This window comes from Triturus cristatus, chromosome 2_1, assembly GCF_964204655.1.
Source record: "Triturus cristatus chromosome 2_1, aTriCri1.1, whole genome shotgun sequence".
Classification (NCBI taxonomy): domain Eukaryota; kingdom Metazoa; phylum Chordata; class Amphibia; order Caudata; family Salamandridae; genus Triturus; species Triturus cristatus.
The window spans coordinates 228,989,783-229,004,263 of NC_140581.1; the positions used below are offsets into that span (position 1 = coordinate 228,989,783).

The 14,481-nt window shown below is 40.0% G+C and overlaps 1 protein-coding gene across 1 annotated transcript in view; it reads right to left on the bottom strand.

Moving 5' to 3' along the window:
* Positions 1-365: 365 nt before the first annotated feature.
* ALPK2 (alpha kinase 2) overlaps positions 366-14,481 on the bottom strand; it is a 514,940-nt gene continuing 500,824 nt past the window's right edge. Inside the window, exon 14 of the mRNA XM_085630379.1 lies at positions 366-4,993. Within this exon, the coding sequence (XP_085486505.1) occupies positions 4,786-4,993 (208 nt within the window). The 3' untranslated portion in view covers positions 366-4,785. The remainder of the gene's footprint in view (positions 4,994-14,481) is intronic.

Genomic DNA, 14,481 nt, shown 5'->3' on the forward strand with positions numbered 1-14,481 from the left:
TTTGTCCTGAACTTCTTGCACCTCTATAAAATGCCTTGAAATAGCCCCATCTCCTTATGTCTCTGCTTCTGTTTGCTTTTCTTTTTTGCATTAAGCCCTGCTAACACTTTACAATTTATTTTAAAGAAAAACAACATTATGGTTTTATTTTACTTACTTCCATAGAGGCTGGTTTTCCAAGGAGAAGTCAATGACTGGCCGAACTACCCCTAAAATTAAATATTATAATAACACACTAGCATGACTTAATTTGTAACTCAAACAATGTAGGCAATTTATAATACAAAACCTAGAATTATCTGCTGTATTCAAGCAATTTCAATTATAATGCCATAGAAAGAAGTACTTTACAAGTGCCAATTAGGTCTGTAATTTGTGAAATATTTTAATAGTGTATAAGAATTTGACACAGTCCATGCTGTTACAGCTGTTTTTTCTACATACATTGTGAATAGCTGCACTATATTTTCTAATACAATTTTTCAGATGTTGAACATTTTTCTGATAGGAACCGTCTTGAGGGCGCTGAATGAAAAGTTAGTTGATTTCCTTCATCAGCCTGGAGAATTCCCATAAAATCAGAGAACAGGTGGGATGATGACTCGCAATAGGTAACTTTGCAAGGAAGTAGCAGCGTTGGGGCTGCACTTGATGAATTATTAGATAAACCAGTTATAACATAAGCAAATATAAAATCCTGTTTTAGAAGATAACAAAGCATTGCGACTAGTCATTATAATTCCAGGTTTTGCATGCAATTTAAACACAGTTGGTGGTATTTAAATGTTCTCATCACAAATCAGATATTTTTTCCAAAAACTTGCAAAAAATATATTACACTTTCAATTATATTTCAGATAAAGTGATATATAACATTTCCATACAAATATCAGTTATAAACAACTTTTAGCATATTGTAAACATTTGCAGCAAACAATCACATTGTTACTATCACAGCATTGTAGTTTATTTATCTGACAAACTTCAAGGAGGTATTCCTTGGGTAAAATTTGAAACAATTGAAAATATACACTGGTTACATGTATTTAGTCAGTAGATTCTTTAAAAACATAAAGTCAAATAGATTACATGTTAGGATGCGGTTAACTGCAAATAACTGTCTACTAACTTCCACAATAAACGATCATATGCATAACATAACAGGCTTTATATCACATGCTATGTGGGTTTTTTCTGTGTGCAGTAAGCAATTATACCAATTAAAAAGTAGAAATGGCAGATGGGTCATTCATTCATCAATCTTAGACCATTTGATTTCTAATATCTTGACTAGTCCTGTCCCAAACAGTGAAGGATTGGATTCAAATGAAACTTTAATTCTCACTTTGATTAGTATGTCTTCTACTATGGCACATGCAGCTACTTCGCAGAGAGTGGTTATAGTAGCTTAAGCATGATAAACCCACAATGTCAGTAGATCAAGACAGCTAAATGGGAGTGGCTTGTCTTTAAGGTCTTCCTCTAGCAGGCAAGTCATTGATTCATGTAGACCTCTCTTAACAAAGGGTGCCACAAGAAAGGGTCCTAGATGAAGGAAGGAAAGAAATGAAGACAAATGATCTTTGTAAGACACAACAAAGAAAATACAGAAACTAAATAGAGATGGAGCATCACAATATACCCAGAACACAACTCTTTCATCGGGCTTGATGGACCACAGAGGTTGCGAAGCCTTTTCACCTCTGAATATACAGTCATGCACAGCCAGTTGAGGGCTGACTATATACCATGGTCTTCAGTTTCTGCATGGTCAATGAGGCTCTGTTCTGGTGAAATAGTTGAGGTTGTTTGCTTATTTTTATCACAGTAGGTTCCATAAATAATTTTTGTTTTCCAAGGCCTGGGTGCCAAGATTTCCCAATTTTAACATGGAAAGTCCAGAGCCCAGTAACTAAGGCTAAAACAATTAAATGAAGCATGGGCTTGGAAAACTTATAGTCAATAATCTCAGTTCTTGGTCTATCTACAGTTAGCACATATCAAGTAAATTCTGCTTCTCAGGCTTTAAATATGACTCACAGTGTGCATTGTCAATTTCCACCTTAGTCTACCAACCAGCACATAGCATTGCAGCAACCTGCAGATAATGACAAACACCATGGTAAGGAATTCTGCCCACTTACAATGCTGAACCTGCAACCGCTAACTATGTTATGGTTTACCATGTCACATCCCACTGACTGATCTAACCATATGGAAACATTCAGCTACTACTGATCCATTACACTGATAACATGAAGTGATGCTTTCTTTTTGCTTTGGGAACAGAAACCTGACTCACCAGGAATGTATTGCCTTAAAGTAATGAGTGTAACGTCTTTGTTACTAGACACTCCATGTTGGTTGGAAATAAGTCTTTAATTTTCCTAAATCCAACGGTCTAATTTAGAGTCCTTGCGAAACAGCTTAACTAGCACATTGATTTCATACCTATGGAATACCTGTGCAAAGAAGGTTTTACAAATATGCAATAGGTAAGGTTGAAAACAACAAAAGATCACCAGAAAAGCTGAGCTGTCAAATTAGGAACATGCAGGAAATTTTACTATCCCTTTACCATCATCAATCAGCATGGTAGAGGCAGTAACAACAAACAGAACGAGCGAGAAAGCTGTTTATGACTCCTTGGTAGGAAAAGCTCCTGTAGATGACCAGCGCAGAACATAAACGACCCAAATTCCTAATGGGAAGCATGCTACTGCAAATGGAATAAGACAGAGAGCAACTGGTGATCCGGCTGGCCGATGCACCAATGCTCCAACAGTCAAAGTTCAGCAGCATGGTCCCACTCTGAAACAGATTAGACTGAGAGTGCACAGCCATATCTCCAATGTGAGACTAAAAGCAAAGAAGGCACCTCCTTTAGAATGATACTCAGTGATAGGTACAGAGGACACCATCGCTGCAGACCACATTTTTTGATGTCGGAATGACCCACATCAGACCTCTTGAATATGCATATTATAAATTAACATGAAAATAAAACGTGCTTCTTAACAGATTGAATATCTTTCGAGAATACCAGTTTTCGAAATGAAATAAGCTAGCGTGGCATATAATAAAATTTAACTATGCCTCAAGTGGAAGATCACCTTTATGACTCAAAAACCTCAAGTAGACGTTAGCCATACGATGAAGCGCTCTTTCTCCAGCAGTACTCTTACAATCTGGCCCTTACTGTCAACTAAGATACATCAGGACAACTCCCTCCATGAGGCCATAAAGCGTAAAGAGGCTTGTACCAGCCATAGTCTAGTATCAGAACATGGCTAGCACAAATGACCTCCACGCCCCAAGTAGACTATTTCGTTTACTGTCCGTTGTATCAAAGTCGTTCGCACAGTGTGACTTCTCACTGGATGGGCTTCCTGTGCCTTCTCAAATTATGTACAATACTCTGAAATCCTAGCAATGATCTAGGTAATGCTACATAAAAAAGAAATAAATAAAATATTGAAATAAATAAACTATTGATTAGTCCCATGAAATCACCCAGATCTTTATAAACAACTGCTATGTTAAAGCAAGGCACTGGCCTTACAAACGTTTAATACTGTTCTGTATCTGACACATACTTTATCCTTATAAATATAACAATAATTTAATCGAGAGTCCTTCATAAATTGCCATACTCTGCTATGTTAGTGCAAGAAAGTAAATACAAAATAAGGCCAAAGACTAATGCGCTGTTGCCCTTTGAAAACAACTTGGTGTGAAATAACGAGGAGGCCATAGCAGATGGTGCGCATTAGTAAGCATGACAGTTCTCCAAACTGTTAATAAATAAAGACATAGCAATTAAATACAAATTTAGCAGCATTAGATATGCCAAATGCTAGTGCAAACCTTTGATACAGAGGCCATTGGCTGGATAAATTAATGTAAATTTGTCATGGAAGAATTTTACAGTAGCAAAAGTCCTTTCATAACCCTGCCATAGTGCTGTGTACAAAACTATGAAAGGCATGTCAATATCAATATGTATAGGCAAAAGGAGGCAGTAATGAGGACCACTGGATTGGATTTTTTCGTTTTCCTGAAGAGAGGTATCTTAAAGTGATGATTTTGTGGGACTTTTTCATAAGATTGTCTGACTCCACCTCCTCTCCCAGGTACATTTTTCAAAACTTTGTTGTTCCTAGGGATAGAGAAACTCACCCCAAAAATTGGAGGTGATCTGAACCTGATGATAGCCTTGGACATTAATTAGGGAGCGGGAGGTTCAGTGATTGCATGCAGTGTGGTGCCACTGGCCCTGCTCCTGGTTTCAGGGCTCATGGACGCAGCGGTCATGCTTACTTTCTGTGGCGTTCACTCCCTGCCCTTCCTGTCACCTCCCATCATCAAACAGGATGTTGGTGAGGGTTATGGCTGGGACAAGAGAGCAACCAACCCTGTGATCTCGTCGGGGTCAAAAGGGTGCATGATATCACTTCCAGTGACCCTAGTATTTTGGAAATACAGCCTCTGCAGCGTCTTTTGTCCATCGTCCAGAGCCTCTCCACGTAAAGAGAGGCGGAGGCAGAGAGATAGACTCCTGCTCCAGTTCCTCACATAGTGGGGGGCGTCGGGGGAGGGGAGGGTGGTACAACAGCCAAACACTGCAGCCATCTTTGCAGAGTCCATAGACTTTAGTCCAAAGAGCAGAATATCTCATAACAGAATTGCATTATCAAAGTATAATTATTTAGTCACATTTTGGTAGAAAAATATATTTACAGAACAATTGCTATCTACAGAAGCTTGTCGGGAGTGGGCATGATGCTATCTTTTGCTTTTCGTCTTGGCGCCAGCCCCTGTTTTTCTTGAAGTAGCTGGGGGATTAGGCGGTGCTTTCGTCTTCACTGCAGCAGGTTTCTTCTGTTTCTGCAAAGACTGTAGCCCCATCATTTCACAATATTTATTACAAAGGTGGAGAGCTTTGAATTGCTCGATGAAGGAAATGGAGCAGTTGCCTTTGAAACCTTTATACCTGGAAAAAAAGAAATAAGACGAACTTTAATTTAGATGGCTTCATATGTGTTTTTTTTTTTTTGGGGATCAACAAGGTTTCACACATTTTCCAACTGGAATAATGCACTGATTACTAAGTAATGGGGATGTTAGAGGCAAAACAATTTTCTTCAGTGCAAGAAAATTAAGATACCAACATGCACTTTTTTATCAACTCTCTAGTGTGCTGAATACTTCTCAGGAGGTCCTGACAAATCGATTCTGCAATTCTTTCAACTTCACAATTTTTTGTGAAATTCTGACTTGAAGAGGTTAATGGTTTTACATAAGGACATTTGGAAAAAAAATTGTATGGTTGTACTGCAGCTATGATTGCACAAATAAAGAATCGGGGGCTAAATGTAAGAAGCAGTTTTGCATTCGCAAACGGGCCCAATTTGTAGAATTAGGCTGTTTACGACCATCATTTTTTTTTTCTGATGTACAAAGCCCAAATTGCGATTTAGTAACTTGGTATCAAATCTGAATTTGGGTTTTGCAAATCGGTATTTGGAGGGGATGTGTTGAGGGCGTTCCTTTCAGATACTTAATTACTGTGTTATAGTTATGTACAAATGTTTTGCGATCAAAATGCGCTTGCAAATTAGCAATTTATTGCCAACTCCCCTTTTCCTTTGAGAATCGTTTGAAAAATATTTTTTTAGGAGCAGGCAGCGGTCTGTGGGACCACTCACTACTCTCAAAACATAAAACTTCAAAGTTAATTTTTTTTCTTTTTAAACGCGTCCCATTTTCTTTTAAGAAAAACGGCTGCACTAAAAAGAATAGCTTTTTTAAAATCAATCACAGACATGGTGGTCTGTCGACCCCAGCAGGCCACCATTCCTGTGATGGGAGCGAATCACAATGGCTCACAAACTGCGACTTACCTTATTAATATTCATGAGGTAAGTCCATTTGAGACCTACTATGAATCGCAAAGAGTTTCATCCATTAGGAATAGTGATTATCTAATTGTGGGGAATACACAGGAAACAAATGTGTCAATTGTATTGACCTGTAAAAAAAAACCTGGGTTTAGATTACAGATAACTAGGCTAGACTGTTGCCCCTCTCTGTGGCTAGTAGGGATCCCAGGGGCACATTTACACTCCCCTGGCTGTAAGTTTTCTAGGAGATGGCTTTGAACTGAGAGAGAGAGGCCAGCATTGAGATGTGCCACTGCACTTATATTTGCAGAGAGACATAAGTCACTTAGGTTATGTCTTTCAAACTTTGGCAGATGTTTTTATTAACATTCTACAGGCTGTAAAATCCCAACTTGGAACAACCTATTCTATCAATATTGCCATAGTCTTTATCAATCAACACCTTTCTGATCCCCAAAAATGCCTGAATCTGCATGTTTTTTCTAGTCAAGGGAATCAAACAACAGGCAACAGACCTAGGAGGGACAGAAAAGGACAAGTTAGATACAAATGTACCACAAATAGTCTGTGTGATGTGTGCATGCCTGTGTTGCATGACTTAGCACATTAAAGCCAGATCTGTTAGTTTTGCCAATACTTGTTATAATCGGTTTCCATACCTTCAATAATAAAGGTACATTGTTTCATTATGAAAGACCTAATCATCTTTAAGATCATGAGATGCTGTAAATTCTGCACAGGTGGCAGACCGATTGTGGCATTCCCTCCAGACCAACTACCACTTATGCCCTCATTTGCGAGTGGCCCCGTATGGAACATGATAAATTCTAGCACCAGTTAAAATTCGATCATCTGGGGACAAAAATGTAACAAGTGTGACAATGATTGCTTATTCCAGGTTTACCCCTGCTATTTGGAGCACAACTGATATTTTGGTGCTCACTGCATGTTCCAGACCTTTTGGGGTCTTTATCACACAATAAATGTCTGCAGGTTTGACCTGCCAAAATGTTACTCCTGTTGTTGAACTTTAATGCACTCAGGGGCATATTATCAAGAAAAGGCATTAAAATTAAAGCAGCGATAATGGGCTTGATAATATGCCCTTGAGAATTACCATAGAAACAAACTTGCAGACACCTGGTCCACACACCTTAGCGAGTGTGTAGGTAATTAACCTTTTTAATTTTTTCACCCATCACGTGGCACCCTTCACTTTGCCACTCACTGCACTCACTGGTCCTGACGAAAGCCCCTGATATCTCGATGAGGGCTGAAACATGTAGACCTACAACACATACAACTATTAGAAACTAATTACTTTCGTAGTTGCACCACATAGTTTTATTTTTAACATATCCTGAGCCGCCAACAATAAAATTTCCCACGGCAAGGATTCTCAGAGATATTTTTAAACCTTCACTACATCACACCCTTGCACCACACCAGCTCCGCTGTAGTCAGGCGTCGTAGCACAACCGGGGGGCATTCGGCCACCCGGTTGGGACCCCAATGATGAAGCATGACACCAACTAGGTTGGTGTGTGAGGGGTCTTTTAACTTACCTAGTGGGTTCCCAAGCACTGTCTGACAGTGATCGTACCAACATCTTTGGGTTCGTCCAACTTTGATAAAACTGATATATATACAGGGGATACGGACGCACCCTACGCCTCCCTAGCTCTCTCATTGTTCTCTACAAAATTCCCAAAGAAGCCCATGTTCTGGTGTCAACATGGGCTTCTATTGGAATTCTCTGCGGCATATTATCAAGCTCATTATTGCCGCCGCTAAAGCTGCGATAATTTTAACGCCGTGCTTGATAATATGCCCCTCAGTGATTATCAGGTGCAGAATAGTCAAACAGACGTTTGACTGCAACACCCGCGCTAACAAGTGGCTTCACAGGAGCAGGGTCTTAGAAAAGACCATAAGTAGGTGTAATTTTCAGCCTATGCTGGGTTATATTGAAAGTGACAGAGGAGTGGTTTTGCTGGAGCAGAGTTTTCTGTTGAAAATTTATTGGGTTTTAAGCTCCAGTTTTGTCTATATGTCGAGACTTAAATTACTAATCTATAATCGATAATTATTTGTTTTGTGAGAAGTTTTTAATTAATCAACATACTAATGAGAGAAATTACACGTGGGAATGCATATATGTTGCTTAATAATAATGTGCGGTTATTTAATATATGTGTGCTATTTGTTTTGTGTTGATGCTTTTAAAAAATAACGTGTACTAATGCTTAAATATGTTGCAGATGGCTAGTTAATTACATACACATAAGGGTATTAGTGGGAATTAACACTGTTTTATCATTGCGATGATGTAGTAACGTTGTTTGTGTTTCTTTCAATTAAGATGGTTCGTTTTGGCCTAAGAAAAGATGGCTGCCGTTTACAGCCTGTGCTCGAGTGAATATGATGTGACGAGAGGCCTTGTTGAAAGTCACCTGACTATGGCTTCTGCTGGAGTTTGAAAGTTTCCGTGATGACAGTGACTCCAGGCAATCGTCCAAATAACCTTGGAGGAAAAGAGAGCCACAATGAACTTTGTGATTACAGTGGTGGCTTCGCTATGGTTCCGAGGAAGAGCATTTACAAAAGTAACATTTGCAAACTCGAGTTTCCTTCTTCCGTCTTTTTATTTTTTGTGATTTTTCTGAGCGGAGGTTTTTTCCAAATGTAGCGATGCTACATCCTTTCCTGCTCGCTCTGCTCAGCGGCTCAGCGGATATTCAGAACATCTTATGTTGCTTTATTTTGTAAGTTCTGCTATAAATATTGTTAGACTAGAGAGGGTCTAAGGCCACTTCTTCCCAAACTTGCGTTGGTGAGGATCGATGCTGTGAGGACGGCGACTCGGGAGACTTCTACTGAGAGACCTGTCCTGACCCATTTATGACATTTAGCTAGAATAGGTAATTATGAGAATAATGATGTGCTTTGATTGACTTTCTTTTGGACTAATTTTAGATAAAGTACCATTATTTCAAATACAGTGTTGGTGGTTATTTCTTGTCGTTTATTGAATACTCTAATGTGATTATTGTTGTTATATCATGACTCAGGACAGAATCAATTCGGTCGCATTGACCTTACTGTAGATACAGGGTGTTTCAGGAGTTTCTCTCATGACCAGTGCTAATAGAGTAATCGAGCGTGTGTTAGTGAAATGGGCCCAAGCGTATGATGAGTGCATGTGCGTGTATCTGTGAAATTACTCTATCCGTGGAAGTAGGGAGAATTTGTATGCCCTGATCTGCAGCAATTTCCTGGTAGCAGAGTAATGGTTTTGATTATTGTCTTGATCTGATTAGATTGCTTATACATTGGCTTTTTGATTCATTGATTATTGATTGAAGTTGGTATATGTACTAATACTATATGTTGGAGTCGTCGTATTGAGTTTTATGTAGTGCTTCTGGAACTTGGGAGCTGGTGGCAGTTCCGTAGTAGGGCAGAGAAAGTATATGCTGCTCTCGGGAAAAACGGGATTGTTGGAATTACCTGTACGTATGCAGGAAAAAAAAACGTGTGACAATTGAAGTTGCGCGTCACATTGTCTGGGTTCGGAATCAGTGACATCGTCATGTGTTACTATTAGGGATATATTTCTGGTATAAAAGGAGTGTGGAAGGTAGCGAAGGTTATCTGTGAAACTCTGGTCTTAAGTCCCAGGGATCCGTAAGGTTTGCCGTTAAAGCTTATCGCTGGGGAAGTAATAGATATTCTCTGAGCTTGTTTGAAGGACTGAGCAGAGGTAAACACTGCTTGGTTAACGTGTGTTACAATTCTGTAGTAGGGCAGACTGTTTGCTGTTCTCGGGAAAAGCAGGATTCTGTGTGTATGTACTATATTTTCTTGAATGAAAGTGCGTGAATGTATGAGCATTTAGTTGATTGTAAAACTCTTTGGAGCAGTCCAAGAGGAAACAGTTAATGAATGCATGTTAGAAGGGCAGGGTAGAGGGATGTGCTACTGTGTCAACGAGAGTATTAATTCCGTAGTGGAGCAGAAGTGAGTGCTGTTTCAGGGAAAGACGGGATTTTTGTGAAATAGATTTTTCTTTACTATTCTGTGGTTAGCGAAGCAGACAATGGAGATGTTTATATGTTGTAACTAATAGATTTTGTAGAATTTGACACGAAGTCTACTGAGAGGTTTTGTAAAGGAGGGGTAGACGAGTGACAGGAGACAGGAGCAGGAGCGACTGCAGCGACTGCTGACGTCATACAGATCGCGCTCTGATTGGGTAGAGGATCAGAACAGTGCTCGCGCTGGGATTGGTGCGTTGGTGTGAGCCGTGCAAGGATTGGAAGGAATACAGGGTGACGTAGGCGCTCCAGGATTGGTGCGTTGGTGTGAGTCGCGCTGTTATTGGATGAAATATCGTACTGTACAGTTGTATTACGGAAGGGATTAGAAAGTTTTGGTAAACGCTAAAATGTATTACCAAGAGGAGAAAAAAAAGAAATCCTTGTTCGGTAAAATTAAAAGATGGTTTGACAAGGATAAAGACATTAAAACAAGAGAAGGTGAATTGTTACCTCCAACGAAAACGCCTGCATCCTTCATGGTTGCGAGATATGGGTATCATACCTGTATATGGTTGGAGAACTGGGCTAGGTATACTAAGGAAGATGGTGTCTTAGCATTCCCAGAACATGGTTCATTTAATATGGCCGTGTTGAGAAATTTACGGGAGAAGATGTTGTGTCTTGACCCGAGATCTAGGCCGACACAGTTTGAGGCGTTGGTGGAATGGGAAGATGAGGTACATGAGCGAGAAAAACAGAGGTCTGGAGGCAACTATAGGTACATGTTTGGGAGGAAATATGATCGTGAAACTCATCATGATCGAATGAGGAGATGGCGAGATGATAGTATGTCAGAGGGATTATATCCTATGAGAACAGTTGATGAAAAGGAAGAAAGAAAGGAAACAAGAGGGGTTCCTGAGGCAGAAGTGAGAAGATATAGAGTTAATGATTATGAGGATGAGGTCTTGGATGACATGATTTACAAGAGACCACCTCCATATAGACCAGAACCAGAAGAGAGCACACCAGTTGCTACTCCAATAAGAGATACTTTGCGTATCATTGAGACAGAAGTTGTGACACCTGATTTAAAAATTGGTAGCTCTTTCAGAGAAAAAGAGAGAGAGAATAGATGTGGTGACGAGAATACGAGAGAATTAGCCAGAACTACATCTGAATTGACTGAAAAGATTAGAGAGCTGACGAAGAATTTAGAAGCTGTTACGGTGCCTGTAACCATAGGTCCGGTTATGCCTATTTTTGATAAGCAGAGGACGGGTGAAAATGGTTTGGTGGTTCCATATGTTGGGAATAAGTTAACAAGTTTGGCTGGTCCCTCAGGAGAGTCAGGAAAAAGGACAGAAAGTAGTGATTTGAGACAATCCAGACGTGACACATGTAGTGGAGGATTAGAGGTACAGTCTAATTCGAGATTGGATACTAGTGATACTAGTTGTTCAGGGATGCCAATTTTAGAACCACAAAGGATGCCAGAGAAAGTGGTTGCAGTGAAAAAATCTACTGAAATAACAGCTGAAGATTTGAATGATTGGATGAAAGTTCTTCAAAAAAGGGATAAAGATTCACAGGCAATTGATGTGGCCAGGTTGCGCATAGAATTAGAGGAGCTAATTGCAGGGACAATTCCTACAGACATACTCAAAAACCATCATGATGGAGAATTATTATTCATGTGCAAGAGTATTACCTGGAGAGCTAAAAGTACACATGACAGGTTAAGGGCAATAGCGAGTGGACAAGGAGTTGACATTGACAAGGTGAAAGCATTACAGAAGTCTTACAGGATGGATTTTACGGATAAAGATATTGAGAATCTGAATGGTGCTGGTAGAACAGGACAGATTAAAGAAATGATTTCCCTGTTGCGGAAATGGGGTGATGTGGAAAAATGGAAGGATAGGTGGTACAAGAAAAGGGAAGAATCATTGGATAGGACTTATTCAGCATTTCCTATGAGAGAAAAAGAGAAAACAGTGGATGCTTATCCTATGAGAGAAATACCTGGAGGAGGATATGTACATGTTCCATGGACCAGACAGGATATTTTATCATTTACGAATGATTTCCCTCGATTGAGAGAAAAGCCCGTCGAGTGGTATAGGCAGGTAGACAGGTTTGTGAAATTGTCGAAAGTGCTGTGGATTGATCTGAATAGTCTGTTTGATATAATTGTTCCAGCAGACTTATGGGCTGAGTGTAAAATAGTTGTAAGTTGGCCTACTGAGGAATATCCAAGAGATCAGAAAACAGGAGCACCAGATCCAGAGGTAATGAGAAAATACGATCAGGTGATTGTATTCCTGAAAAATAAAGTACCTCCAAAAGAGACAGACTGGGTTAAGATAGATCGAACACACCAGGAAGCAAAAGAATCAGTTCATGCTTTTTATGAGAGGCTGATACTGGCTTTTAAACAATTCAGTGGGGATGAACACCTGGGTGACAAGGATTTGAGTCATTTTGTATACAGATTTGTATATGGCCTGAGACCTGAGATTAGTGAGAGAATTCGTGAGCATACAGTGGACTGGCAGAGTAAGAAAATAGATGAAATCCTGAGACATGCAAAGTACTTCAGTGATGAAATTGAAGCAAAACAGAGAAAACTGAAGGAAAAGGCAATGTGGGCACAAGTGAAGGTTGCGGAGAGACAAGAAGCACAGTTGGTGGAACAGGCAAATAATCCAGGGAATAGGCCCAGATATGTGGGGAAAGGAAAGGGGAATTTAGAGGAGGCGAAGAAAAGTTCCCTTGTCACAACTGTGGCCAACTGGGACATTGGAGATCCGAGTGTACCAATCCACCATTAGTGAATAACGAGAGTAAACCCTTAAATCAACAGGTGCAGAACGAGGGGAATAATCAACAGCAGCAACAACAGAAGGTTGTGAGACAGCAGAGCCAAGAGCCAAAACCGCTCTTGCCGCAGAATAGAGGGTCCCAAAAGTACAATCAGGATTAGGGATTCTACAATGATGAGCAGGTAAACAAACAAAGACGTTCAAACCCGGTACAACAGTATTGGTTAAAGAATGAAGGGAGTGAGTCCGAGGGTGATTATTGACGGTGCCGAAGAGAGGAGGAAGAGTGCATACTTGGTGCAACTCTAGAAATAGACCAGGCAGGACCATTTGTAGATGGGAAAATAAATGAAGAATGTGTTACTTTTTTAGTAGACACAGGTGCGACGAGATCAACTGTCAGGTCAGCAGATATTAGAAATCTTCCTCTCTCGGATGAAGCAATCCAAGTAGTTGGTGTAGCCAATACACAAATCAAGACACGTCTTACTGAACCAGTAAGGGTAAGAATAGGGAAATTTTCAGACATGCACAGATTTGTGGTCTGTGACACTAGTCCAGTGAATTTGTTAGGTAGGGATCTGTTATGCAAGATGAATTGTACAATTTTTTGTACTCCGGATGGAATAGCTTTTGAAACACAAGATGAGGATGTTTTGTACCGAATGACTCTAGATAATAGAGAGAGTGAGATGGTTGGTACATATGCTGTGTTTAATCCGGAGGATTTGCCTCAAGAGCTGAGAGACACGGTGAAAACGACAGTTTGGGATTTTACTGGAGAAGATGTGGGATTGATGAATAATGTAGATCCTGTGAAAATTTCAGTGAAGGAGGGAATTACTTATCCTAACATCCCTCAGTACAAAATGACACCAGAAATAATTGAAGGAATAACTCCTATAATTGAGAAAATGATTCAGCAGGGAGTTTTGAGAGAACTACTGAGTAGCCCGTATAATTCACCGATAATGGGGCTAAAGAAACCTAATGGGAAGTTCAGGATTGTACAGGATTTGAGAAAAGTTAACAAAATTGTGGTGGCATGTTGTCCCATTGTGCCAAATCCGTCAGTGATTTTATATCAGATTCCACATGATGCTGAGTGGTATACAGTGATTGATTTGTGTCATTCTTTCTTTTCAATTCCATTGCATCATGACAGCCAGCCGATTTTTGCATTTAGGTTTGGCCAGCGTATTTTAGCATGGTGTCGAATCCCACAGGGGTACACGGAGAGTCCTTCGATATTCAATCAGTTATTGAAAAAGTCATTGGAGAGTTTGATCATGCCTGAAAGCTCAGTACTGGTGCAGTATATTGATGACCTACTTGTGGCATCAAAGACACGTGAAGCTTGTGAAGTAGATACCATAGCTTTACTGAATCATCTGGCAGATGGAGGGTTAAAGGTATCTCCAGCCAAATTGCAATTTTGCAAGAAAGAGGTGCATTATCTTGGACACAATATTGAAAAGGGTCTGAGAAAGGTGACTGATGACAGGATCAAAATTATCAGGGGAATGAGAGCCCCAAGGACCCAGAGAGAAGTGAGGATGTTTCTGGGGATGGTGGGTTATTGTCGTCAGTGGATTAGTAATTTCTCCCTGATAGCAAAGCCACTGATTAAGCTGACAAAGAGTGAGATGAAAGACCCATTGGAACTAGATGGAGAACAGATGGCAGCATTTGAGGAGTTGAAGAGCAGAATGT